This window comes from Lontra canadensis, unplaced genomic scaffold (genome assembly GCF_010015895.1).
Source record: "Lontra canadensis isolate GAN:19392208 unplaced genomic scaffold, GSC_riverotter_1.0 scaffold69, whole genome shotgun sequence".
In the NCBI taxonomy this organism is placed as follows: domain Eukaryota; kingdom Metazoa; phylum Chordata; class Mammalia; order Carnivora; family Mustelidae; genus Lontra; species Lontra canadensis.
In genome coordinates, this window is record NW_022631063.1 from 7244840 (window position 1) to 7272381 (window position 27542).

The window sequence follows — 27542 nt, forward strand, 5'->3', positions numbered from 1 at the left end:
GGCGCCCGCCGTAGACGTCATGACCGAGGCGGTCCGTTGCCCGGGAGCCAGTGAGACGCCACTCGGCCTCCACCGCTGTGGAGAGTGCCCGCGTTGGGCCTCGGTCACCATGTCGGTGCTGGACGCGCTTTGGGAGGACCGGGATGTCCGCTTCGACGTCTCCTCGCAGTGAGTCGCTCCTGGGACCTATAGAGGGCGCCGCGGCGCTGTTTCTGGAGGAGGCTGCGCTCCCACAGCTCACGGCCCTCGCGAGAGCGGGAGGAGGTTTGAGCCTGTGGTCCCCGGGAGACCCCAGACTGGCCTGGCCATTGTGGGAACTCATCTCAATGAAACCGTTTCAGAGATCTGGGGAAAGAGAATTCCTGGCAGAGAAAGGGGGTACCGGGCACCTAGCGGGAAACTGAGCCCAAGTACGTCCGGGACCATCTAGGACTTGGGCGTTCAGAACACGCAAATGAGCTTGGGAGTGCTCCACTTCTGTGATGGGGGACGTTTGGAAGGGACTCAGGAGACCAGGGTTCTGAAACTAGGTCTGGAATAGCGACACATATTGTAGACCCTTCGGCTTCGCCATTTTAAGCTCGAGTCTCTTTGTAAAACAAAGGAGGTGGGAATAAGCATTTTCCATAATTGCTAACCTCGAGAACTTGGTTTCCATGATAAGCTTCCATCTTGTCATTCATTTATATAGCCAGTGGGAGGAAGGAGCTACTTTTTGGAACCTCTCAACAGAAACCCTGGTTTTTTTGTTTTTGTTTTTTAATGTCATGCTTTAAAGAAAGAATACTTAAAACCTTCCTACCCAAAGACCAGGGAGAAAATGCCCATTGAGAAATTAACTGTTGGAAGACTGTGAGGCTTCTCGGGTTAATGGTATGAAGCTTCTTAGCCACTTCTATGATTCCTTATCATGACCAAAACCTTGAAAAATGAAATAATTCCCCAGGCTTAGTTGTGGCTTGGTATCTAATACTAACATGGTCTTAGATCCTTTAAGAAGTTGTGAGGGAAGGGAATTTATAAACAATGGTTACAGATTGCACACATTCTATGACTTTTTCTATTATTCTCGGAGGTTTCTTAATCCAAGCAAAGGTCCATTTCATGAACATTCCCATTTTCTTGAACATTTATCAAATGCTTATTATGTTCTAGGTACTATGCTGATAGCTAGAGATACAAAAATAATAGAAAATGATTACCTGCCGTCCATTTTAGTGCAGAAGATACACATAGACAAATAACTATTTTTTAAAATGTGGTAAATACCCATCCTGAAAAAAATGAACAAAAAGCTGGGGTATCATAGGAACAGAATGGTTCATTTTGCCTGGAGAATGCCTTGAAGAAGAAATAATATTTGTGTTCAACCCTGAAGACTGGGCAGGGCCTTGTCATGGTAGACAGGAGAGTATTCCAGAAAAAAAGAAAACAAAACACTGGGAGCAGAGTTTTGGAAGTACAAACGGCATTGGCTGGAAGGCAAAGTCTGCAAGTGGAGGATGGAGGAACAAGCAGGTGGATTAGCCAGATTATAAAATGTTTAGCTGAGGATTTTGGACATAATTTTTGAGGCAGTAGGATGACATGGAAGACTCTTAGGCAGAAAAGTTATATTATGATCATATCTGTATTTTGAGTAGGTAATTGGGTCAGCTGTATGGAGAATGTGTGTAGAGGTTTCTACCACATATTCTGCTAGGTTCTTGTTTGTTTGGGGACACTCTGGAATGCATTCTGTCTGATAGCAAACTATTCTTCCCCCTTTATTTCCTTTTATTCCCTGTATCTAATTGTTTACCGATTCCTAATGATGCTTTAACTTGCTCCTTCCATAACTGCCTAACCTCCTTTTCTCTACTCAGAAACCTCTGAGGGTTTTCCATTGTCCACAGGATAAGGCCCATACCTATCTGACTAAGCATTCAGAGGTAGTGGCATGTATTTCTCACTACCTCTTAACATGGATCTTCTTCCCTAGCTAGGCCCATCTTTCCACATTCTCCTATCATTTCTTTTTTCTGGTCTTTAATCACTCTCCTCCCTCTCTCTCTCATTTCTCCAAATCCTACCTCTACTAGTTCTGGCTTTTCTACATGTCCCTGATTACTCCAGGCTCCACTGGTCTCCAGACTCTTAAAGTTCTTAAGCCCGTATTTTCAAATGCATGAGCGTTTGGTACTGTATCATTTATACTGATGGTTGTTTTATATGCATATGTCTCTTCTCTCCCTAACTAGATTGTAAGTGGGTATAGTTGTAGCTATTAAATCCTCGATATTTATTTTAGACAAATGAAAACAAGACCTGGAGAAGTCCTTATTGATTGTTTAGATTCAATTGAAGACACCAAAGGAAATAATGGGGATAGAGGTGAGTATATTTCCTAGTATGTTTTATATTTCTGGTTTGATTTCCAAATGTTAAATCATATTCACTGGAGAGTAAGATATAAAAGAAATGTAATTGTGACAGTAAAAGAGTTAAATCCACATAAGAATTTTCTCAGACTTAAACAGGAGAAAGATGGGTATTAAACCTTTAGCCAGGGGTGCCTGGGTGGCTCAGTGGGTTAAGCCTCTAACTTTGGCTCAGGTCACGATCCCATGGTCATGGGATCAAGCTCCACATGAGGCAGGGGAGCCTGCTTCCCCCTCTCTCTGACTGCCTCTCTGCCTACTTGTGATCTCTCTCTCTCTGTCAAATAAATAAATAAAATCTTAAAAAAAAAAACAACACAAAAAAAACTTAAGCCAGAGAATACAGGTTCTTCCTCAGAAGTTTGGTCCTTCAGTTAGTCCCAGTTTTGATAACAGCTTTCTCCAACATAACTGTTAAAACTCCAGGATCCCTGTTTGTAAGGGGCATGGGATAGTTCTGACTTTTGAATCTGCCTCCCCACGAAAAGAATATGAGGTCGTGGAACATAAGTAGGTCATACCTGTGCTATCTGGAGCCATGCTTCCTTTTAAGAAATCCAAGAGTAATTCACGATCCCTTGAGAGTGACACCTGGAGATGGACATGTGGAGAGCAAATTTAGTGCTGTGCTGTTCTGTTAAGTCTAGTATAGGTTAAGCAGTGAAAAGTCTTGTTAGACATCTGTGTATGTCATTGAGGAGCAGTCAGAGTTGGACTCTAGAGTCCCCCCAAATCAAATTCCCCAAAGGCTAGAACTTTGAAAAGTCCAGGCTGCATACAACAGCTGTACATAAAACTAGCATCCAGTGACCAGTTCTTGTAAGCATCACTACTGTTGTTTTGGGTGTAAAAAAATAGGGATGAGTGGGCAGTCTAGTATCTCTGAAAAGGTCTTTTAGAGAAAGGGGGATTTAGGAGGATGGGTCATAAACCTCTTATTGAAGAGAAGAGTAAATAGGGGGAAAGGAGCAGACCTCTTTCAGGTGAGAAGGATCAGTAAATCCTAGAGACTACACAGTAAACTTTATTGGGAGAATGGGCTCACTGCAGCCTTTTAAGCAGCCGCTTGCTCTCTGGGTCTTTCCTCTGGTCTGCTCTGGAGTGGAATGTGAGCAGCACTTAGTTGTGGGCCTTTCTTCCCTGTGAAGGGCACCACCTATCATCACCACCAGCAACAGGAAGATCCTGTCAATGGCAAGGGTCCATCCTTAAAAGAATGCTTAGATCACATTTATGAAATGATTCCTAGTGTCAGGCCCAGGTGAGGGTGAGGTATCAAGGTTTAGCAGCAAACAAGAAGTCTTAGTTTGTGCCTTTGAGCCTTCGAGGGTGGAATAATAATCTCTAGGTACCTGGATCTTGACAAACCTAAATTAACTTCAGGAAGCCAAGAGAAAATTTAGTGGTTCTCATACAGACCGGCAGGAACTCTTATGTGACAGTCCATCTGTCAGTCGAGACAGAGACTATGGGTAATAGAACATTTTTCAGTTCATTGGGTATTCATTGAGTGCAGAATCTTATACTAGCACTTTGGAATAGAGAGGGCAAAACACCTCCCTGGCCAGAAGTGTCCATCACAGTGAGTGCCTGAAATCTTCCTATTCATAAAGATAACTGTATGTATACTCGCCTCAGACACATTCCCCAGATAATGGAATGTTACAGGTGGGTATAGAGCTTCTGGTAAATAAAAAGGTAGAAAAAAGAAGGGGAGTCTTGCATTTTAGCCTTCTTTTGCAGCAGTTTGAAAATTGCTGAATTAAGGCATTCATTAAGGTCAGGAGACCCATGTTAAAACTATAAATACCCCAAAAGATTAGCACTTTTAATCCATTTCAACTGTAAGCATCCTGACACGAAATTATCAGATTAGCTTTGCACTGAAGCTGTACGGAATGAAACAGCCATATTTCAGTGTTTGAGATTAGGAAAAACAGAGACAATTTTATTTTGGTGTTTGAAAACACAGAGAGAGACAAGTCCATGCCTAGGACACTGGGTTTGTAGCAATAGGATGGGGCCTTTCAGCAAGAAAGAGGCAACCTAAGAATGCTAGAGATTTATAGGAAACGTACCAAGATCAGAAAAATAGGTCATTAGAGTTGGTCAGTGGCTTTATTTACCACTCCATAATTTTTCCTAGAATCTTCTAATAGACGAATATCAAAAAGAATCAAAAGATATCCTAGGCTTATAGCCCAGTTGTGGAGACATAATGTTACTTACATGAAATGGTATAAGGAAAACATAAATCAATGTATCTATAATAACAGAATAGTTTGTCCACAATCTTTCTTGCTTGTGCCACTGGCCTACATTTGTCCCTCCAGGTCCAGCACCCATCACCCTTTCCCCCTTGCCCAGGGAAAATGACCTGTATAGACCACATCAAGGGGCTACTTGTGCACTCTAGCTTTGGGTTGGAAAAGCCAAGCCAGAAGATCAAAGGGGAGCAGGAAAGTATGGTCTGGATGTTTATTCCCCCAGTTCTTTCTTCTCAAGGTATTTAGCCATGCAGGACTTCCACATTTGCTTAACTGTTCCCTATCCTTGTCCCACTGGGCCTGGGGTGGTAAGAGGTTTGCAGCACTCACTTAAACCTTTCTAAAAAGTGACTTATTTATAAGTCCTTTTATAAATAAACCTCAGTTATTCTGATCTGAATGTGCCATCTGTTGTCCATTGACCCCAACTGATAGATGGAGGGTCTGTCTACTCTTCTATGATCTTGAGTGAATCTTATAGTCTTGAAATGCTGGGTTATTTACTTTTTGTCAATCACTATGTTCCACAGTTTCTCTTGAGAATGCCTTCCTTTATTTTGGTAACAGCCTTATCCCATCTTACCCTAGCGTTCATACAAGCTTAGTTTCTCTGATTTTGGATATTCTCAGGATTTTCAGGGAGGAAGAAGTATTACCTGGCTATAGACGACTCATCAAAAGAATTCGCTGGGGGGCGCCTGGGTGGATCAGTCATTAAGCATCTGCTTCAACTCAGGTCATGATACCAGGGTCCTGGGATTGAGCCCCATATGGAGCTCCAGCCCCACATCAGGCTCCCTGCTCAGCAGGAAGCCTGCTTCTCCCTCTCCCCTGCTTGTATGTCCTCTCTTATTGTCTGTCTCTTTCTATCAAATAAATACATAAAATCTTTTTTAAAAAATTCTATGGTTATAATTTGTTGAAGAAATGTTGCTTAAACAAAGTTAAGTGAGTTTTATTCAGGATTATCACAAAGCTATGCTAGTATGTTGATTGTATCATAAATCTGTAAGACACATAGTTTACCATGCTCAGATTTACTTGATTTTTTTTTTCTAGAGCATTTATAGGTACTACTGTTTCATAAGACACACTTTGAGAAATGAAGTTTATCTAACTCTGTATGTCAGTGTAAGAACATCAGTCTGAGGTTAGGAATGAAAAACATAAGGCCTTAAGGAGACTTCAGCTTGGCCATAACTTCATATGAGCAAAAAATTTTTTGCTTATTGCAAAAAAAGAAAAAAAAGTATTTATAAGTGTGGCTCATATAAATGAGAACTGTTAAGAGATTAGTATATATATGAAAGTCCTTTGAGTAGTGTGATTTCACCAAATGGCTTTGTGATTATACCATCCCATACTCATTCTCAGTTGTGCACATATGACCTGCCAGAATTCCAGAACAGCTTCCACCAAGACAAAAATCCAGTACACAGTTCACTCTATTAATTTGAGTCAAACCAAGCTATTGGGATTGAAGACATGTATCCCTTCTGTAACTATCAGATTTTGTTTCTCTGGGATTCTGAGTTGTGCATTATATGCCTTACACTGGATAGATAAGAGCAGTAAACATGTTCAGGTGATAAATGTCTGAGAACATCTGTGGGGGTTACTGCTCTTCCTGAGCTAGAGGTTTCATGTCTACCTCTTTCTACTGCAAAAATGGGTCCTTACTTAAGGTAACCTACTTTTTTGTCTGTTTGCTTTTAGGTAGACTCTTAGTAACAAATTTAAGAATTATCTGGCATTCTTTGGCATTACCCAGAGTCAATCTTTGTAAGTATCTTTGTTAGAGAACACTAAAGAAAAAAAAAAATACTTTGTCAGATGAACTTGCACAGTGGCTTTTGATAACCAAAAAAGCTGTACCATGAAATATGAAGAAAAATTGATAAAAAAAAAAAAAAAACTTTAGCAATCCTAGACTAACCACAGACTGTACCATTTTGCAAAGAAAGGTTTTTCAGTCCATTTTGTCTCTTGAACACACACGAGATTAGTGCTTTTACACTGAATGGTTTTGTTCTTTGCATATCTTTGACAACTTCCTGTGACCTGTTTCAACTAATCCAGTAGAAGGGAGATCTAAATTCTAATAAAAGTGCAAACTTCCGGGATGTGTGGGTGGCTCAGTTGGTTGGATGACTGCCTTCGGCTCAGGTTATGATCCGGAGTCCCGGGATCGAGTCCAGCATCGGGGCCCCAGCTCCATGGGGAGTCTGCTTATCTCTCTGACCTTCTCCTCATTCATGCTCTCTCTCACTGTCTCTCTCTCAAATAAATAAATAAAATCTTTAAAAAAAAAAAAAGTGCAACCTTCCATTGTGTTAAATTTTGTTTTACTTATTTTTAAAAATTATTTTAGATTGTCCAGCTAGACTTTTTCTCTAGAGGTATTGGTACTAAGATGTTCAGTAAATAATAATATATAGGTTTTAGAGAAGCAAACTTCCTTTCTTTCTTTCTTAGAGAAGCTAAGAATGTTTGCAAAGAAGCAGAATTTACTTTCTAGTTCTTTTAATTATTTAACTTAAATTTGTAGTAATATATTAAAATATTTTAAAGTTGTACTTTATATTTAATTTTTTAAAAATTTAAAGTTCTATATACAGGGGTTTTTATCATTCAGTTTATTATATCATGTTCTTGAAATTCTTTGCTTTTGAATTTTAGCTATCGGTTACAACTGCATATTGAGCATTACAACAAGGACTGCTAACTCTGTAAGTCTGAAAAATCTTATTGAAATATATATAGTGGAGAAGCATTAGATATTTGAGATTGGACTTATTTTCACTGTAAATGAGAAATTGCTCTTGAAATCTGAACTTTTAAATAAATTTGTCCTTACAGAAATTACGAGGCCAAACTGAAGCTCTTTATATACTAACAAAATGTAACAGTACTCGTTTTGAGTTTATATTTACAAATTTGGTTCCTGGAAGTCCTAGACTTTTTACTTCTGTGATTGCAGTACACAGGTATGATAATACTTTATAGAATATTGAATAATGTTAAGGCCAATCTATGATTTAGAAGTTTGTAGGGTAAAGTGTATAAGTATGGTACCATCTTCCTCCAAGCTCAGAAAATTGCAGTATCCTGAAGATATATAGAAGAACATATTGCATTCTCATTTAATAAGCACTTTGAAAGTATTTATAGAACACATAAGACTACTGAAGATTCATAAAAATTTCTACTTGAAGATTCTATTAAATTAGCTACCAAGCTAGTTATAGTGAAACAGAGAGTTCATTCAATCTATAACGAATATAGATTCATTCATTCAATATAATTCAGTTAATGAATTAAAAAAGATTATTTTAGGGGAACCTGGGTGGCTCAGTTAGTTAAGCCTCCAGCTCTTGGTTTTGGCTCAGGTCATGATCTCAGGATTATAAGAATGAGCTCCACCTAGGGCTCTGTGCTCAGTGCAGAGTCAGCGTGAGTTTCTCACTCCCTTTCCCTCCCTCCCCCATTCCCTGCTCTCTCTCTTTCTCTCTCTAAAATAAATAAGTAAATCTTAGAGGGGAAAAAAAGGTTATTTTACTAGCAGTTGAAGGCATGTCTGGGTGTTTTCCCTTAAGAGTTTTGTTTTCTTTTTTTTCTTTTTTTTTTTTTAATTTTTTATTTATTTATTTGACAGACAGAGATCACAAGTAGGCAGAGAGGCAGGCAGAGAGAGAGGAGGAAGCAGGCTCCCTGCCGAGCAGAGAGCCCGATGCGGGGCTCGATCCCAGAATCCTGGGATCATGACCCGAGCTGAAGGCAGAGGCTTTAACCCACTGAGCCACCCAGGTGCCCCAAGAGTTTTGTTTTCTTTTGTGGCGGTTTGTTCATTTGTTTGCGAAATTCTTTACACTACCTTAGCTTTTTTTTTTTTTTTTAAGAGATTTTATTTGTTTACTTGAGAGAGAGTGAGAGCACAGAGGACAGAGGGAGAGAGAGAGAAGCAGACTCCTTGCTGAGCAAGGAGCCCAACACAGGGCTCTATCCCAGGAACCCGGGGTCATGACCTGAGCCAAAGGCAGCTACTTAAGTAACTGAGCCACCCAGGTGCCCTGCTCTTTCTTTTTTTTTTTTTTAATTCTATAAGGAAATGCAAGTTGACATTTTCTCATTTCCAAGATATGTATATAAACAACATATTTGCACATAATTTTTTGGGTGAAACTCGGCCTCAATCCACGTCATAAATTGCTTTGCAGGAATATTTTTCTAATAAAACATCACAATTTAATTATTCAATGCTGCACATTGTGCTCATATCATTTCCTCCGAGTGAATCTACAAAGGGTGGCAATTAGTTGGGGAACTACAGAAAATATGGAACACTTCACAAATTTGCATGTCATCGTTGTGCGGTGTCTATGCTAATCTCCGTTATCATTCCAGTTTTAGTGTATGTGCTACTGAAGTGAGCACCTTAGCTCTCTATTTTTAACCAGCCTTAAGTACAATGATTTTTTAAAAGCTTGGCTAAGATGACAGGCTATTATACATATACACAAATTTATGCTCACAAAAAGAAGTATATACACTATTTTTTAAATTTGCATTTCTTTATTACTAGTGATGTAGACATTTTTCTCCTTTTTTTGGATTTATAGTTTTCTATTATAAATTTCTTAATTATGCCATCATCTGTCATATATGTTGAAATTTATTTCTTAGTTTCCTAGTTATTTGATTTTTCATTTTGTTGATGATTTCTAATCTATATAATCATTTAAATTTTTTGAGATATAATTCATATAGTATAAAATACCATTTTAATGTTTACAGTTTGAGGGGTGCCTCGGTGGCTCAGTTGGTTAAGTGTCTGCCTTTGGCTCATGATCCCAGAGTCCTGGGATCAAGTCTGGCATCTGGCTGCCTGTTCAGTGGAGAGCCTGCTTCTCCATCTGCCCCTCTCACCACACCCCTCCCACTCATGTGCTCTCTCTCTCTCTGCTCTCTCTCAAATAAATAAAATCTTTTTAAAAAATAAATAAGGTTTACAGTTTGATAGTTTTAGTTTTCATAAGATTGTATACTATCATCACTACCAATTCTGGAATATTTCTGTCACCCCAAAATGAAACCCTTGTAGCCCTGTAGTCCCCATAGTCCTTCCCTATCCTGTCCTCTTCATAGCTCCTGGCAACTACTGATTTACTTACTTTCTGTATGGATCTGCCTATGTGGGACTTATAATATAAATGGAATCATACAATATATTGACCTTTTATAGCTGACTTATTTCACTTACATAGTGTTTTCACCAATAATCCATATTGTAGCATGTATCAGTACTTCATTCTTTCTATAAATAGTATTACATTGTGTAAGCATATTTTGTTTTCTCACTAGTTGTTGATACACATTTGGATTGTTTCCACTTTTTAGCTACTATGAATGTTTTTCAGTTGTGTTGGACATATTTCTAAACCTTAGCTCTTTATTTTACTTTACTTAGAAATATAATATGAAGAGGAGTATGAAAGGAGCTTATAAGCTGCTTTTCTTCAATAGAATAAAAACAAGTATTCCCCCACAAGTAACTCACAGCACAAATCGTTTCCATTTTGTCCACTGGTTAAACGATTACAGCACTAAAGGAAATTAAGAGTTCTAGGCAAATGCTCAAATCTTCTTCTTTCACAATTATGTATTAGCTCAATTAAAGTTGAAATGACAAGTTTAACAATGAATATTATGATTTATGTAAATGACATTTAAAGTTATTCAGGCTAAGAAAATTCTTTAGTCTTATTAAATGAGTAAATTAGCCTATAATTTTGTGGGGTAAAATTATAATCAATCAAATGTTATAATAAAACTAATCCAAAAATTTATAATAAAACTAATCAGAGGCACCTGGGTGGCTCAGTTAAGCATCCCTATTCTTATTTTTGGCTCAGGGTTGTGAGACTGAGCCCCATGATGGGGCTCTTCTTCCTCTCCCTCTGCCCCTCTCCTGCTTGTGTGTGCTCTCTCTCAAATGAGTAAATCTTTAAAAAAACTAATCAAAACTAATAATAAATACTGGAGAAAGTTCTGAAATACAGAACTTTCTTCAGTATTATTTATCAATAGGAAGGCATGGAGAGAAAACAAAGAGGGATTTTATATATATATGTATATAAATGTACACACACACTCACACAAACACTTGCACATGCATACACACTGTTCTAGGGTCCCTTTTGTGATTGGTACAGATTTATTCCAATTTTCTTAGAATACCTATAGAGGTAGCTCTGAGCATGTTTGCGGTTGCAATGAGAAAATTAACTGGACTCCCAATTGTGCCTTTGACTAAAAGGTGCCTTTGACTAAAACAGAAATGGAGAGAAGGATTTTGATAGGGAAAAATAATTTCCAAGTCTATTATACAAAAGCATTGTTTTTCAGCTTAAAGAGAAAATGTTTCCTCTCATATGTGCTGTATGATACATGTTGTCTTAAAAATTAGACCTCTAGGTGCGCCTGGGTGACTCAGTTGTTAAGCGTCCGCCTTCAGCTCAGGCCATGATCCCAGGATTCTGGGATCAAGTCCCACATAGGGCTCCCTGCTTGGCAGGAGGCCTGCTTCTCCCTTTCCTACTCCTTCTCTCGCTGTATCTCTCTCTGTCAAATAAATAACTAAAATCTTTAAAAAAAAATTAGACCTCTAAAAACAGGTACTGAGATAAAATATGTAAATACTACACTAAAATGATAGTCTATAAAAGACTGTGACACCAAAATTTATTGAAAAGTAAATTTTTAAATTTGTTATAATTATTTGAATGATATACATAAGTATTAACAATTGTATATTTTAGTAGATAAGTAAACATAACCTAGGAAAATCACATTTTCAGTTTGGGTTGGTCTTTGTTCTTTTTTATAGAGCGTATGAAACTTCTAAAATGTATCGTGATTTTAAATTGAGAAGTGCACTAATTCAAAATAAGCAACTACGATTATTACCACAAGAACATGTATATGATAAAGTCAATGGAGTATGGAATTTATCCAGTGATCAGGTATTGTGCGAAAAGCTAATGAACCTTTTGGGTCAGTGCTTTGGTAATCATTTTCCTATTTGTCATTGAGTTTGAATATTCACTTAATTCTATTAAAATTAGCATTATATCTCCTGATAAATTAGTGTTGTAGCTCTTCATATAAAATAATTTTCTGATTTTCATATTTTTATGGTTTTGTGTTCTTTTTAGCGACATTTGTTGTACATAGAACTTATAGCTAGAGTGGTCCTTAGAGATTATCTAGTTCAGTCTCCATTCACTTATCGATTAAAAACTCAGGCCCCAAAGAATTAGTGACTTCACACATCTAGTTCATCTGAGAACTATGTTCTTCGCATGTTGCACTACTCTCATCATCTTGATAACTTACACTGATGTTGGATAGTCATGAAGTAGACAGTCATGGAAGACTTTTAATCTGGTCTTTTGGGGGTGCCTGGCTGGCTGGTTGGAAGAGCATGCGACTCTTGATCTCAGGGTTGTTAGTTCAAACCCCATGTTTGGGTGTAGAGATTACTTAAAAATAAAATCTTTAGGGGCGCCTCGGTGGCTCAGTGGGTTAAGCCTCTGCCTTCAGCTCAGGTCATGATCTCGGGGTCCTGGGATCGAGCCCCTCATCGGGCTCTCTGCTCAGTAGGGAACATGCTTCCCCTCTTTCTCTGCCTGCCTCTCTGCCTACTTGTGATCTCTCTCCCTCTGTCAAATAAATAAAATTTTTAAAAATAATAAAAAAATAAAATCTTCAAAAAAAAAGAAAATCTGATCCTTATGGAATTAAATGTATAACTCATTTGGTGATTCCTATATCTGTTATCATGACTTCTCATTTGCTCTTGAAGTTATGACCATTTAAAACATCTAAGTTGGAGTAAGTAACACATCAATTTCTAAAGAAAAATTTTCTCTTACGTAAGAATAGTTTCTTCGGTTAGACCGATAACCACTGGGGTAAAGTTATAGCATTTGAAGAACTTCTTGCTAAACATTGTATCATAAACTTAAGTTGTAAATAAATTTTGCTCATTTGAAAAGTTCTAGTTTTAAACTCTGATGATGGTTCTGTAGTAAATAGCCAGCTCTACATCTGAATAAGTCCTATCAGGAATCAGCACGCTTTTTACTCTGACGGGCCAGATGGTGAATATTTTAGGCTTTGCAGGTCATACCATTTCTGTCATAACTTCTCAGACTTGCCATTGTAGTGTGAAGCCAGCCATAGACAACAAATGAGCATGGCTATGTTTCAAAAAAGCTTTGTTATGGATCCTGAAATTTGAGTTTCATACAGTATTCATGTATCATGAATTATTATTCTTTTGACATTTTTCTAGCTATTTAAAAATCTAAAATTTGGTTTGTGGGGCCAAGAAACTTGGCTTCTTGGCTCGTGGGCCATACAAAATGAGGCGAGAGGCCAGATTTGCCCCACAAACCATAGTTTACACATCCCTACTTTAGGTCATAGCTTAGAAGTTGCTTTCTATAAGGCTTCCTTCTGTGTGTTGCTTATGCAGTCTGTACTTAATTACTACTTTAAATTGTTCCTGATCTAAAATATAGAGCTTGTCTGTTCCCCAGCATTAGATTGTAGGCTTTATAAGGATAGGAGTGGAATCACTCTGTTCATAGTTAAATCTTTACCATCTAGCACCGCACCTGGCATTTTAAATTGATTAATTAAGATGCTCAGGATTATCAGAAATATTTTACTGAAAATAGGAATGTTATTGTTAACCTAACTTCTGTTTATTAAATATAAAATATGCCTTCCTATTCTTTTATTTAAAAAATCCTTAGGAGTTTTGCAGGTTGCTCTCTTCTAAAATAAGAGGAAAGAATGACATAAATAATTATTCTTTATAAAGTTAGACTTAGTACTGTTTAATGGGATGTTGGCCAGGAATAAGGGGGCTAAAATTCTTTGTATAACAATTTTTTGCAAGATGAGAACAGAGGAGGGAAATCTATATACTTACATATATGTTTATTAACTTAATTATAATTAAGAAATATTTGGTCTTTTCTGATGTTTCAAGCCTGGTCATCCCAGGTTTTGGGTTTGTAAGTTAAATATTTTATGCCCAACCTCAACATATAAAATAAATTCCTCTGGGAGTATATGGTGGGGAGGAGGTAGAAATGGAGATAGATAATGATATGGATAAATGGTAGAGGTGGCTAATTTTGGTGCCATGTACTAGATATTAAAGTTTTTTTAGACCATTTAGTTACCATACTGGAGTAATTATGAGTAAATGTTGAGGGGCCATATAATTGGAAAACAGTTTTGATTCACAGTTAGTGTTGCAGAGCCGTAAAACATCTCTCGTGGACTAATGGAAGTTATCACATATGTTTTGTCTTTCTCTTACCACAACTTCCTTGTCTTAACTTAATCCCACATTTTGAACAATAGCTGTAATAAGATCTAACACTTGCAGAATGCTTATTATGTGTCAGGCATTGTGATAAGGGCTTTATTTATAGGGGTTATTTAATCAAATTTCCACTTTACATTTGACACAATGCACCAAGAACAAATTTTTGCCCATGGTCAGGCAACTGGTAAGTACTGATGGCATAATGATTATAGTCTAACTTCAGAATCCAGGCCCTCAGTCAGCTAATTGTTCTTCGATCCAGTGAATAATGAAGTCATTGATACTCCATGATACTCAATTCTGGTATTCTCTGCTACTGTGATAATTAGAATTATCCCAGTGTTTAGAAAATAAAGAGTAAGTATTCAAACAAATGGTCACTCGTGTATCTCTTATCTTTTACAGGGAAATTTAGGAACCTTTTTTATTACCAACGTGAGAATCGTGTGGCATGCAAATATGAATGACAGTTTTAACGTCAGCATACCATATCTACAAATTGTAAGTGCATGCATTTTGGTGATCTTATTTTAATGTAGAATAAATAATTTCTGTTCATTAGTTAATGGAACTTTCAAGACTAGATGAATTGTCTCCCTCTTTTTCAGTGGCAGCAGTATAGCTGACAGCAGACTTTTAAATAAATGTTGATAATTTACAGTTTCAACATAGAAAAGACTCAACAGTACCTACATTCAAGGGATGCCCACCATTATAAACTTGCTATTAAGAGAAAAATATACTGGACTTAAAAATTTTAAATAGTCACCATGCAGGGGCACTTGGGTGGCTAAGTCAGTTAACCGTCTGCCTTCAGCACAAGTCATAGTCCCAGGGTCTTGGGATCAAGCCTCACATTGGGCTCTCTGCTTAATGCAGATCCTGTTTCTCCCTCTCCCTCTGCTGCCTCTTGCTTGTTTTCTCTCTCACTGTCCAAAGTGAGAGAGAAAACACCAAAATTAGCCACCTCTACCATTTATCCATATCATTATCTATCTCCATTTCTACCTCCTCCCCACCATATAAATAAATAAAATCTTTAAAAAAAAATAGTCGCTATGCAGATTAAAATGTATTTCTCTTCTTCCTTTTCCTTCCTTCCTTTCTTTCTTTCTTCTTTCTTTCTTTCTTTCTTCCTTTCTTTCTTTCTTTCTTTCTTTCTTTCTTTCTTTCTTTCTAAGATGTGTCCTTCTTAGATTCCAGTCAGAGGACATTAGCTACTACAGTTTTCCATAACCTTTTCATGAGGCATGTATACAGTGGTTCTTTGCTTGGCTTCAGCACACTGATCCACACACATTGTTTTGGCTCTCTCGACACTTTGCTTTTAAAGCCACAAGGAATTCTTTAATTCTGTGAATGAATTGTTTTCACTGTATTCAGATACAGCATGTAATACAAGCTGGATTCATACTACAGTTTTGGTGAAAGGAATTAAGATGGTTTTTAGTAATAATGATTTTTTTAAAGATTTTATTTATTTGACGGAGAGAGATCACAAATAGAGAGAGAGAGAGAGAGAGAGGAGGAAGTAGGCTCCCTGCCAAGCAGAGAGCGCAATAATGCGGGGCTCAATCCCAGGACCCTGAGATCATGACCCCGAAGGCAGAGGCCTAACCCACTGAGCCACCCAGGTGCCCAGTAATAATGATTTTAGCTTAAGTTCAACTAAAGCTGTTAAAATCCAGAATAGGAACTATCTGAGACCAATTTGTTTTGAGAATAAAGGTGGTTCTTTTTATCTCTTCTGCAGCTGCTACTGTGTGATTCAGTGAAACAAATAGTAAACTCCAATAAACCGAAGTATTTCGTTTTACATAAGGAAATTACTTATAGGACTCTAGTGCAAATTAGATGGAATATAAAAATAGTTAATGAAAATCCTGTGTGATTTTCCTATGATAATTACACTTACTGCGGGATATGAGTAGTCTTAATACTGAGCAGTTTCATTAAAAAATATTTATTGAATAGACACAATGTATGCGATATCTGGAAGATGTCATTTTTAAAAAGATTTCCTTGTTTACAAGAAGGATGATTCTTTGCTAACTATTCCCAAGCCTATTGTTTGCTGAATTGTTTGATTTTTGAGTTACTTTAAAATATCAGGTCATTCATTTGCCAAGTATTTAGCACCTATGCTGTGCTAGGTGCCAGCAATACAGTTGTGAGAATTATGAACCAGTACACAGTTCCTGCCATCAAGGTTTCAGTCTGATAGAGATTAAACAGAAAATCATAGAATCTGGTAGGAAAAAAATAATTTCTGGCCATCCAAAGAAATACAAGAATTTATAATTGTGGCTGGGAAGATATAATAGAATCTACGTAGGTATTTGATAAACTGGGGTTTGTATTGTCCATTGCTGTTTTATATGGTTTACATATGTTACAGCTCGTCTGACCTAATCTCTATTATACTACAAAATTACTGAGTAGTAAACAACCTTGTGCTTTTTATTCTTCAGATAGATGCTATTTGTTATTGAAGAATACAGTTCCCAAGTATGGCCTCTGGAATGAATTCAGCTTTGTCCAAACAACTTGCAATCTGATATCATCGCAGTCTGTCACTAGGACAGTCATATTCATGTGACTTTTAAAAACTAACCCAGCCTTGGGAACCACTCAAAACACTGGCTCTCTAGTGGCTGGCTCTCTACTAAAAGATTGCTGGCCTTTGGTTTAAAATACTCAGAAAATTTGTATACTCTCTGATTGTGGGGATATTTGAGTCAGATAATTTTGTGCATATTTCAGATATGTCTCCTTCGTATTTCCTTACAAGTCTGCTGGCTAGTTCTAGTAAGAACATTTTCATTTACTTGATCTCTGTGGGAATATAATGAAGGAAAGAGGGAGAATTCTGTTCTTTAGATTATGAAAAGCAGTTACTGTGTAGAAGTTGAAATATTTGTGCTAAAGAATCACTACTATCAGGTAATAAAAATATGCATTTTCTTCTTTTCCATTTTACATCTAGCGTTCCATAAAGATTAGAGATTCAAAATTTGGTTTAGCTCTTGTCATAGAAAGTTCTCAGCAGGTAAGATATTATATATCCATATTAATCTTTAATAGATTTTTTAAACTATGTGACAGTCTATATATTTTGTTTTATTTATATAGTAACCAGTGTACATTCAAGAAGAACATTAGCTATAACATGTTAAATAGAGTTTAAAGTTGTATAGTAATTGTACTCATAGGAAAAATTGTTTCATGTTTCCTTGTTGGACAGACATAACCATTATTGTCATTATGATTATTTTTGGTGACAGAGTTAAGTCACTGTACTTTTTATGCATTCCTTCAATCTTTACACAACCCTATGATACAGTTACTATTTTTCCCCATTTTACATTCAAGGAAACTGAGGCTTGGAGAAGTTAGGAACCTTGCCCACAGTCTCTCAACTGGTAACTGGTGGGGATAGGTTTTGATTCAGGTCTGACTGACTCACAAGAATATCAATGAGAAACACGGATAAATACAGATATACACACACATGCACCCTGTTTGAGATTTTATACTCTCACATGCAGATACTATATCTAATTATAATTCCTGTGCCCCATTAGGCCAGATATTTGCAGAAATACAATTAAGTAAAACATATACTTATTTGTAAAATCAGTGCTCTTCTAAATTCTAACTGTAAATGTGAATGTCTACTCACTCCTTTCCCCTGGCCTACAGATATATAGCTTCCATTTACTGAGTGCTTACTATGTTCCAGGAACTGTACAAATATCATGTGTACATTATTTTATTTAATATAACAACTTGATAACTGTTTTATGGTTAGAAAATTGAGGCTTGGATGGGGTGGCCAGGTGATGGGTATGAAGGAGGGCACGTGGTGTGATGAGCACTGGGTGCTATACACAACTAATGGATCATTGAACACTACATCAAAAACTAATGATGTATATGATCTCTCTGATATGGAGAATTTCAGAGACAGGGCGGGGAGTTGTTGGGGATAGGGAGGGAAAAAATGAAACAAGATGGAATTGGGAGGGAGACAAACCATAAGAGACTCTTAATCTCAGGAAACAAGCTGAGGGTTGTTGAGGGGTGGGGAGGCTGGGTTATGAACATTGGAGAGGGTATGTGCTATAGTGAATGCTGTGAATTGTGTAAGACTGATGATTCACAGACCTGTACCCTTGAAGCAAATAATACATTACATGTTAATTTAAAAAAAAAAAAAAAAAGGAAGGAAGGAAACACACAGAAGACCATTAAAAAAAGAACTAATGATGTACTATATGTCAGCTAACGGAACATAAATAAATAAATAAATAAATAAATAAATAAATAAATTTATTTTATAAAAAGAAAATTGAGGCTTAGAAGACTAAGAAAAGTATGTTTCCCAGCATCATATAGCTGGCAAATTTGTTGTAAAACCTAAATTTAAACTCAAAAGTATATGCTCTCAACCTAAAGCATATGCTTTCACCGTTTACAGTATACTACTTAAATTTTTTTTTTTTTGCTACTTAATTTTTTTAACAGTTTTCAACAACAACCTGTCGTGTTAAGGTTTCTTTCCTAATTCTTCAAGGAATTAGCCTCAGTTGGACCATTCCCTTTCTTCTGATACGTGGTCTTTTCCTTTTCAAGGTCTAGCTCGAGAAAAACTTAGTTCCATTGGCCTTCACAATCTATAGTGTATTTTCTTAAATCTTAAAATCTCATCTTTGATATTTGTATATAGAAATGATGTGATATCTGGATATGCTTCAAAATAATCCTAAGTGGGTAAGGGGAGGAGATTTGGGGAAAGGGGAGGTTAAAGATGGAAGAGAGTTGGCCATATGTTGCTACTTACTGAAGCTGGTTGATGGCTACATGGACACTCACTGTACCTTTTTTTTTTTCTATTTTTGTATATGCTTTAAGTTTTTCATTATAAAAATTTTAATTAAAAAAATCAATTTATGTATGGAGCTCTGAAATAACATTAGACAATGGGGTATAGTTTATCATATAGTATAAATACCCATTCCTCAAGCTGGTTTTTTGTTTTTTCATTATTTTTTCTTACAGAGTGGAGGATATGTTCTTGGCTTTAAAATAGATCCTGTGGAAAAACTACAAGAATCAGTTAAGGAAATCAATTCACTTCACAAAGTCTATTCTGCCAGTCCTATATTTGGAGTGGATTATGAGATGGAAGAAAAGGTAATTTGTTCACTATGTAAAATACAGTTTGCTGAATTGCTTTCACACAGTCTATAAAATATGGATATAAACACATTGTGAACAATTTAAGTTTGAACTATGTTTAAAATGATGGATATACAGACTCTGCTCAGAGAGCATGACCCCTTGGCCATCACTAATTTGTGCCATCTACCTATCTTCTCACTGGCTGCTTCGTCATTCATTCCTGCTCTTTTAGGTAAGCAGCTGATCCAGAGAAGTGTCCATGTGCAAGGCTCCTGTGATGTAGACAGACTTCAGTCTCTCACTGTTTTATTTTTATTCCACTTCTGCCTCCCATTAGCATTTGGGCAAACCTTACAGGCCTCACAGACACCAAACCCACCCTGTTGTCCAAGTCCCTCAGCTCTCCTTTGACTTTACTTTTCAGCCTCTCCAGCTGGAACACTTGTCATCTGGTGTGTCACTGGTGTCCTCACCAGCCACTCCACTCTATCTGCTCTATCAGCGGTACTCTGGCTAGAGGTTCTGTCTCGGGTGGCCTCACTGACCACTCTTATCTCAGGTTCCCTTGCTGTCTGTTCTTTTACCGGCACCCTCACTGTACGCTATGATGGTGCCCTTGCCACCCACTCTTTCAACAGCATCCCTGCTGGCGCTCAGCATGTTGAGCCCTATCACATAGCACATATATTATCTATATCTCTTCTGCTCTTGGACTGCAGCATGTGACCCGAGAAGATCAAGAAGTAGGGCTGGACAGCTAAATTCAAATTCACACCCTCTGACTTCAAACAGACCCTTGTTGCGTGGTAGCACTCCTTGCTAGTTTTCTTCTCTTCCTGCAATATTCTCTGTATATCCCCCTTCCCTTCAAACTGAAATATCTCTTTGGGTTGCTGACACGGTATTAGACATACACTCATGTTTTTCACATCTTTAATCATCCTTTTCTGTTTTCCTCCCAACTTGCATTTCTTTCAACACTCTCCCTTTCATTCTGCCTTCTCTGTATATTCTTCAGGAATATCAGCCCTCTTCCAGTTTCCTCAACCTATACTTTTTTTTTTAAGATTTTATTTATTTGACAGAGAGAGACATAGTGAGAGAGGGAACACGAACAGGGGGAGAGGGAGAGGGAGAAGCATGCTTCACTTGGAGCAGGGAGCCCAGTGCGGGGCTCGATCCCAGGACTCCGGGATCATGACCCAAGCCATGACGCTTAATGACTGAGCCACCCAGAAGCCCCTCAACTTAAACTTCTGTAGATAACTCCCACTTTATTTTGATCTTGACACATTCTCTCAGATGACCATGGTTCTAAATATTCTTGAATATTTTCCACATAAATGAGCATTCCAAACAACATAAATTGAATTTCTCATTTAAAAGTTTGTCCTAGTAATTTAATTAAGTAAATAATTTTCCAAATCTGTAAGATACACTGGGATTTGAGTATCTCAAACATGGCATACTTAAAATGCTATCATTTTTCTCAAAAGCGCCATCCTACTGATATATTTATTTATTTTCTACTTATTTATTTTTAGCATTGGCAAAGTCAGCTGTGCTCAGAACCTCAGAGATTTCATTTTTTATTTTCCTGATTGTCTTATTTTATACATTTAATCATGAATGTCTCCTCCCTTTTCCTATCCCTTTCTTTTCACTCAAACCACAATTAACATTATTACTCTTGCTTGCTTAATAATATTATAGAACATACCAGGTTCTTGGAACCTGGCAAACCTGACTTTAGTCCCAATTTCACCATTTATTTGTGATTCTAGGTAGATTTGAGCTTCAATTTTCTCATTATAAAATGAAGATAATCTGGGTGTCCAGGTGGTTCAGTCGGTTAAGTGTCTGCTTTCAGCTCAGGTCATGATCCCAGGGTCCTGGGATCGAGACATGTGTTGGGCTCCCTGCTCAGCAAGGAGTCTATTTCTCCCTCTCCCTCTGCCCTTCCCCCTGCTCATGCTCTCTCACTCCCTCTCTCTCTCACTCAAATAAAGAAATAAAATCTTTTAAAAAATTTTTAAATGAAGATCATCTGTCTCACAAACTTATGAATCATATCCATGAAATTCCTGGCACATGAGATACTCAGTATGTTAGTTCTCCTACCCATTCTCTCTCTACCTTTCATTTCTTTTCTTTTTTGGCCCCTAGTATGTAATAATAGCGGCCATAATAACCCACTCTGTCATCTCCTGTAAGTCCCTACGCCAAGCCACCTCTTCAGGGAGGTCTTCCCTGAGCACCATCTAAAATAGCAGCCTTCATCATTTTACTGTTCCTTATCCCTGTTTGCTTGCTTGCTTTGTTTTTGATAACACTCATAAGTCTTCTCCACTATAAATAATCTCCATGAAGTCAGGGGTTTTCATCTACTATCTTTAACCCTATATTTCCAGCAATTAGAACTAGCACATAATAGGCACTTTAGTGAATATTCATAGATGTTGAATGACTGCATTGAACACCTGTTGTTCCCACTCACTGCTCTAAGAGCTTCGTATGCATCATCTATCTCATTTAGTCCTCCCAACAGTACTATGAAGTATAACATTATTATTATCCTTATCTCACAGTTATGGAGACGGAGGCTTAGCTAGGTTAAGTTACTTGTACACAAAACTTGTCACACAACTCTGAATGCAGTTGAAACACTTGAGGCTATCCTCAGATTAGCGGGTCAGGTCACTTTTGTTGAGCACTATACTTTACCCTATATGCCCTCCCACCAATTACCTATAGATAAAGTCTGAATTCTTTGGGCTGGTATTAAAGAATTTCAGTGGACACCAGCCTACATTTTCTACCTTATCTGCACAGCCACAGTGTCTGGTTGTGCAGGCTGTGCACTGCTCAGCTATGAGAACATAGTAAACATAGACTTTAGTGTGAATGATGCTCCTTGGGATTGTTCAGTACAGTAGCCCTGCATAGCTTCTTCTATCTCATGGGACTCTTCTGTTCTGACCATACTGGATTATTCATCATTCTTCAGCCATATTCTGTGGTTTCTCTCCTTTGCTGATGCTGGTCCCCTCTGGCAGAAATACCTTTTCCCCTAATCCTACCTATGGAAGTCATCCTCATTCTAAAAGGCCTAGATTGATTACATGCTATTCTTTTCTTCATGAAAGTTTCTGGGATTTACAATCCAGAAGTTGTGCTGTCTCTAAACCTTTCTCTTATAATGGATAGTACATTCGTTACAACTGCTATTCATAGGTTGAACCGTATGATACTAGTATTTGATCATTTTTTACTAACAAAAATGGTAATTTCATATGTTCCAACCTAATATTTAGTTATCTGTAATTGTGTTTTGTTCTTTCTCCACCCCCACTAGATTACAAACCTTTTGTGGGTAGGGACAGGGAGTTTTTACTTGGTAATGTTAGCATAGTGCCTAACACACCAAAAATACTAAAACATTTGAAAAATGAATTAATATTTGTACCACATTTTATTCTGCTTTACCATTGCAATATTCCGTGCAACTCTTAGTTCTTTTACTTTTCACGAGTTCTATTTAATGACTGTTTTGAAGAAAATTGAAAATTTGCTATATCCAAACTTAGTTATTTTAAACTGTGTGAAAGAAAATCAGATTAAGTCCATTGAGAGTTTTTCTTTAAGGATATCTCTAAGTATCGTATTAAGTTTGTATAAATTTGTCATATTAATACTTTTGATGATACTTCAGATTTAAAAGCTTAGGTTTAACTGATTTATTACTCAAGTTAGTTTTAGTAGAATATAAATTATACAATGATTTTTCTAAGACTTGAATAGTTTTCAGTTGTTTTACCCATTTACAAGTATTTACAATTCTCACAGCACATTTTATTAAAATTATTTGTTTAATTAATATTGTCTCCTCGATGTATTTTTTTCCTTGGTGCATTTTAATATCTACTGATTTTTAGCCACAGCCCCTTGAAGCTCTGACAGTTGAACAGATTCAAGATGATGTAGAAATAGACTCTGATGATCACACGGATGCTTTTGTGGTGAGCATGACAAAGAAGAGCTACTAAATTTCTTATGATTTTTTTAAAATCTCAGTCATGTTTAAGTAATGGCTTAAGTGTATAAAACACCGTAGAACTTGAGAGTTATCTTAAACATGAGTTAGAAAGTAATTTTTTTTAAGTTAAGGATTTTTTCTTTGCTTGAAATTACTTTTAAATTACCAAACTGGGAAATAGTTTGAGAACACTATTTTTTAGAGGATTTCAGATCTGTGAAAAATTTATCATACCTTAGAACAATAGAACAGGTTAAATAATTAATTTAATTAATGTAAAATATATTTTTCATTATTAATCTTTACAAGATTGACTTCCTTTCACCTTATTGGTATATTATATTAAAAACTATATTTGAACTATGAGCTTTCCTATTTCCAAATTTGTATGATTTCATAGCCAAAATAATACTACTGCTTTATATATAGTGTAATGTATGAATCTGACCAGCTACCTCTCTGGGAATAAATATTTTTAAACAAGTGTGAAATTAGTATAAAATACTTAATTATACTACAGCATTTGCTGACACATTGAAGCACTGATTGCTTTGTTTTGTTTTGCCAGCACCTTCTCCTAAACCAAAAGTAGGGATGAAATTTTATAGCTTCTAAGTCATTCTTTTTATCTCCTTTCAAGTTAACCATGCTAATTGTATACTAAATTACAAAATACATTTTTTGGAGCTCAAAACATAACTCTTGTAGTTTATACTAATGATTAACAGAAGTGAAATCTGCTACTACCATAGTAAAGATAGGTGAGAAGACCATTAGACATACAGTAACAGAATGTAAAATACATTTAGTTACACAATTGTTCTGTAAATTAATTACCTGTTCCTTAGTTCACTGACCTGTTACATGTCAAGTATGTGAAATAGAATTTTCTTTGTCTTCTAGGCTTATTTTGCTGATGGCAATAAGGTAAGGACATTTTATCTATAGTATTTGAAAAAAAACTTTCTATATTCTAACATTTAGTATTCACAAAACTTATATGAAACATATTTCTTGTTTTTTTCCTCTTCCTTGCCCACCTTCTCTATTCCCATCTTATCCTCTTATCTCCCAAAAAGCAACAAGATCGTGAACCTGTATTTTCAGAAGAACTGGGGCTTGCAATAGAGAAATTGAAGGATGGATTCACCCTACAGGGACTTTGGGAAGTAATGAGTTGATCTTGAGTTGAGCTGGATTTCTATTTAAAGATATCTCAAGATTAAAGATACTTAGTTGCCTGCTATAAGGCATGGAATAGTTTTTACTTTTACAGAAAAAGCCTTTAAAAAAGAGTTTTTTAATGATTAAGGAAAAACTCATTTATCTAAGATTTTATTGCCACTTTTCTAAAAATTGTATTTAAAATTGTAATCAAAATGTATCTGGTTTGTAAATATGTTTATTTTGTACCTAATGCTTGTAAATTATTAGTCTGCAGATATTAAATGACTGTATCATGTTGGGTTTAATAAAGAATTTATGCAGCACCATTTAATGTTTTGAAAGTATTATTTAAAAGAATAAGACTATTCTTATGAAGTAATCAAAGTACTGCCTTTTTGATTATAAAAGTCTGGTTTAAATAAATTATCAAATAGCTCCAAATGTAAGCCAATTCTAATATAAATCATAACCCTTAAACTTGTCATGTGTAAGTGACCATTTCTGTAAAACCTAAAAATTATAGTTAACTATAGAGGATATCAACCCCTATGTAATGTTTTGGGCACTATCTTATAAATAATTTTAATATGGTATTGGCAAGAATACATTTATTTTTTAAGAAAATAGTTTTAAATAGTTTGTAAATAAATTGTTTGTAAATAAATAAGTTGTTTGTAAATAAATTGACTTTCTCCTTGTATGTACTCATTGAAAAACCTCTTTGAAATTTTCAAATAGGATATTCTCCGATTTTTTGGTTAGCTACAATTTGGCAACTTCTCTGGCATCCTGCTTTTTGCTACTGCTTTGATATAAAAAAAAAAAAATTGTGAGGAGCCTTTGTCAAATCATTGAAATTAACCAAAGGAGCCCTTTTTCTCTAGAGGGAAAGGAGTGAGAGTGTAAAAACTTACAAAATAAGATGCAACTATATGTACAACCATAAACACATAGTAACCAAATGCTAACTAAGTGCTATCTGAATTTAATTAAAGTCAAGGAATAAAAGCTATACATTGGTTTCTTTATTTAAAAAGGAAAGGAGTTGTACATTTTTAAGAGATAGTTATAATAAACAACCTACATCAAGGGGAAAAAGGGGCTGTTTGAAATTTTTACACAGGTCACAAAATGCTGCCAGGGATATGTTTAAATAGTTTTCGAAGCAAAACAGACTTTATAATTGCTGACTAGTAAGGAATCTCAAATGTCATATCATGGTGTTCACATCTGACTCACTAATCTTTTCAAATGTTAGTTGTTAACAGAGTAGAAAAATGAGTCATTTATTGTTTAATCAAGGGAGCAGCTGTTTGTTTCTTCTAGTGTGTTAAAACCTTTAGTGACATCTATAAATGGAAAAAAGAGTCAATGAGCTCTTCTTTCAGCTGTTGTTTTCGCAGCTGACAGTACCTTTGACTTCACTGTGATGTAAAATAAAAGAAAAAAACCTTTACTCATAGAGACCTTGAAGTTTAAAAATACACAATTCACTGATCTAGGGACATTTATTCATTTGACAAGTATTTACAGAGCACATGAGGCCCTGGGGCTATAGCATTGAACAAAGCAAATTAAAAAAAAAAAAAATTTCCTGTCTTCAGGGAGCTTATATTCTTTTGAGCAGGTTTAAGAATACCAGACTTTGAAATTATACAGTATTTTCTGCAGTCCCATTGAGTTCAGAAAATGTGACAGTAAAGATTTTGTAATAATTCATGAAGAGGTATATATGATGTCATCTGCATATAAACAAAAAAGATTGACTTTTTTTCAAATCATAACTTCTGCATTCCGTAATTAATAGGGTATACTATTACAATCAACAACTTAGATTATGATTTCAGTTACTCTTTTTTTTTTTCCCTTGAATAGGCTTGTTTTCCAAATTATGCAGGTGATACAGCACTTCTTCCTGATTTTGCTGTGTTCTGTTGACAACATTGTTTTGTTTGTTTGCTTAAGACTTTATTTATTTATCTGACAGAGAGACATACGGCAAGAGAGGGAACACAGGCAGGGGGAGTGGGAAAGGGAGAAGCAGGCTTCCTGACAAGCAGGGAGCCTGATGCAGGGCTCAATCCCAGCACCCTGGGATCATGACCTGAGCCCAAGGCAGGCACTTAATGACTGAGCCACCCAGGCGCCCCTGTTGATAGCATTGTTTTCGTGGAGTTACATCTGTTCTGTATTTTTAACTTTTTATTTAAATTTTTTTATTTTCAACACTTAAATCACAGAGTATTTTTAGTAATCATATGTGATTTTTTTCTTTACCTAGTGTTGACTCTTAACTATTCCTATTTCTTTCTGAACTTGTTTCATTTTAACCTTATGCATTTATCCTACTTGTGTTATAATTGTTTGCCACATCAGATCCTTTGTAGAGAAAAGCAGGGTCTGAATAACAAATAATTTTGTAATATAATTCAATACTAATTACAGTTTTTCCACTTAAAAGGGTAATTTAGAATGTTAGAAAAGTAGCAGTTTCTCTGCGTTTATTACTTCAATTATAATGAGATATTGTTATTAAAGGGTTTTTTAAATTATATTACTAGTACATAAATAGAAGTCTTTAAGTTTCCTACTTCGAAAAGAAAATTGTAAATACCACTGTTTTGACTAGAAAATAAAAATTTTTATGTAACAGTAATTGGAAAAGGAATTTTGCTTATGAGTATTCAAATGAACTCACCTCATATTCTTGACCTTTGCATCATTCATTCAGACAGCCAAGGAGTTTGCCACTAGACCATTTTTAGCGGACTGACTCATTTTTATGATTCAGTTTTCTGTCAGTTCAATAAACACTTTCTTTAAACATGTCTTTATGGGCCTATGTTCTAATGCTTTATGTAAAAGCTTCCCACTTCATTTAAATGGCTTGTTTCTTAGCTGTTTCCTTAGTGATTAAAAGTTCCAGTTGTTCCCTTCAATCTGTAACAGCTGCAGGAACAACTCTTCTTTCCAAACTAGCTCTCCTGAATTCCCGTTGTTAGAGTTGGTATCTATATTTAGCTGGTGGGATTAAATTGCAAAGGCTTCAAGCTGGGCAAAGC

At 36.2% G+C, this 27542-nt stretch overlaps 1 protein-coding gene and 1 non-coding gene across 6 annotated transcripts; one reads left to right on the forward strand and one right to left on the reverse strand.

Annotated features, from left to right (window-relative positions):
• BBS5 (Bardet-Biedl syndrome 5) lies at positions 1-24806 on the forward strand. Of its 5 annotated transcripts, none has more exons than XM_032880390.1 (12): positions 4-168; positions 2291-2373; positions 6404-6469; positions 7367-7416; positions 7547-7674; positions 11574-11709; positions 14499-14594; positions 17080-17142; positions 19155-19289; positions 23213-23296; positions 24217-24240; positions 24393-24806. In XM_032880390.1, exons 1-12 carry the CDS (start codon positions 20-22, stop codon positions 24492-24494), a joined length of 1116 nt encoding a protein of 371 aa, XP_032736281.1. In that variant the 5' UTR covers positions 4-19; the 3' UTR covers positions 24495-24806. The 5 variants fall into 5 exon arrangements, with proteins under 5 accessions (XP_032736284.1, XP_032736282.1, XP_032736281.1 ...); XM_032880394.1 differs by having other exon boundaries at positions 73-168; positions 2241-2373; XM_032880395.1 differs by lacking the exon at positions 4-168 and adding an exon at positions 210-410.
• LOC116880970 lies at positions 9017-9121 on the reverse strand. Its single transcript, XR_004385309.1, has one exon. It is a non-coding gene; the product is annotated as a U6 spliceosomal RNA (small nuclear RNA).
• Positions 24807-27542: the final 2736 nt, after the last annotated feature.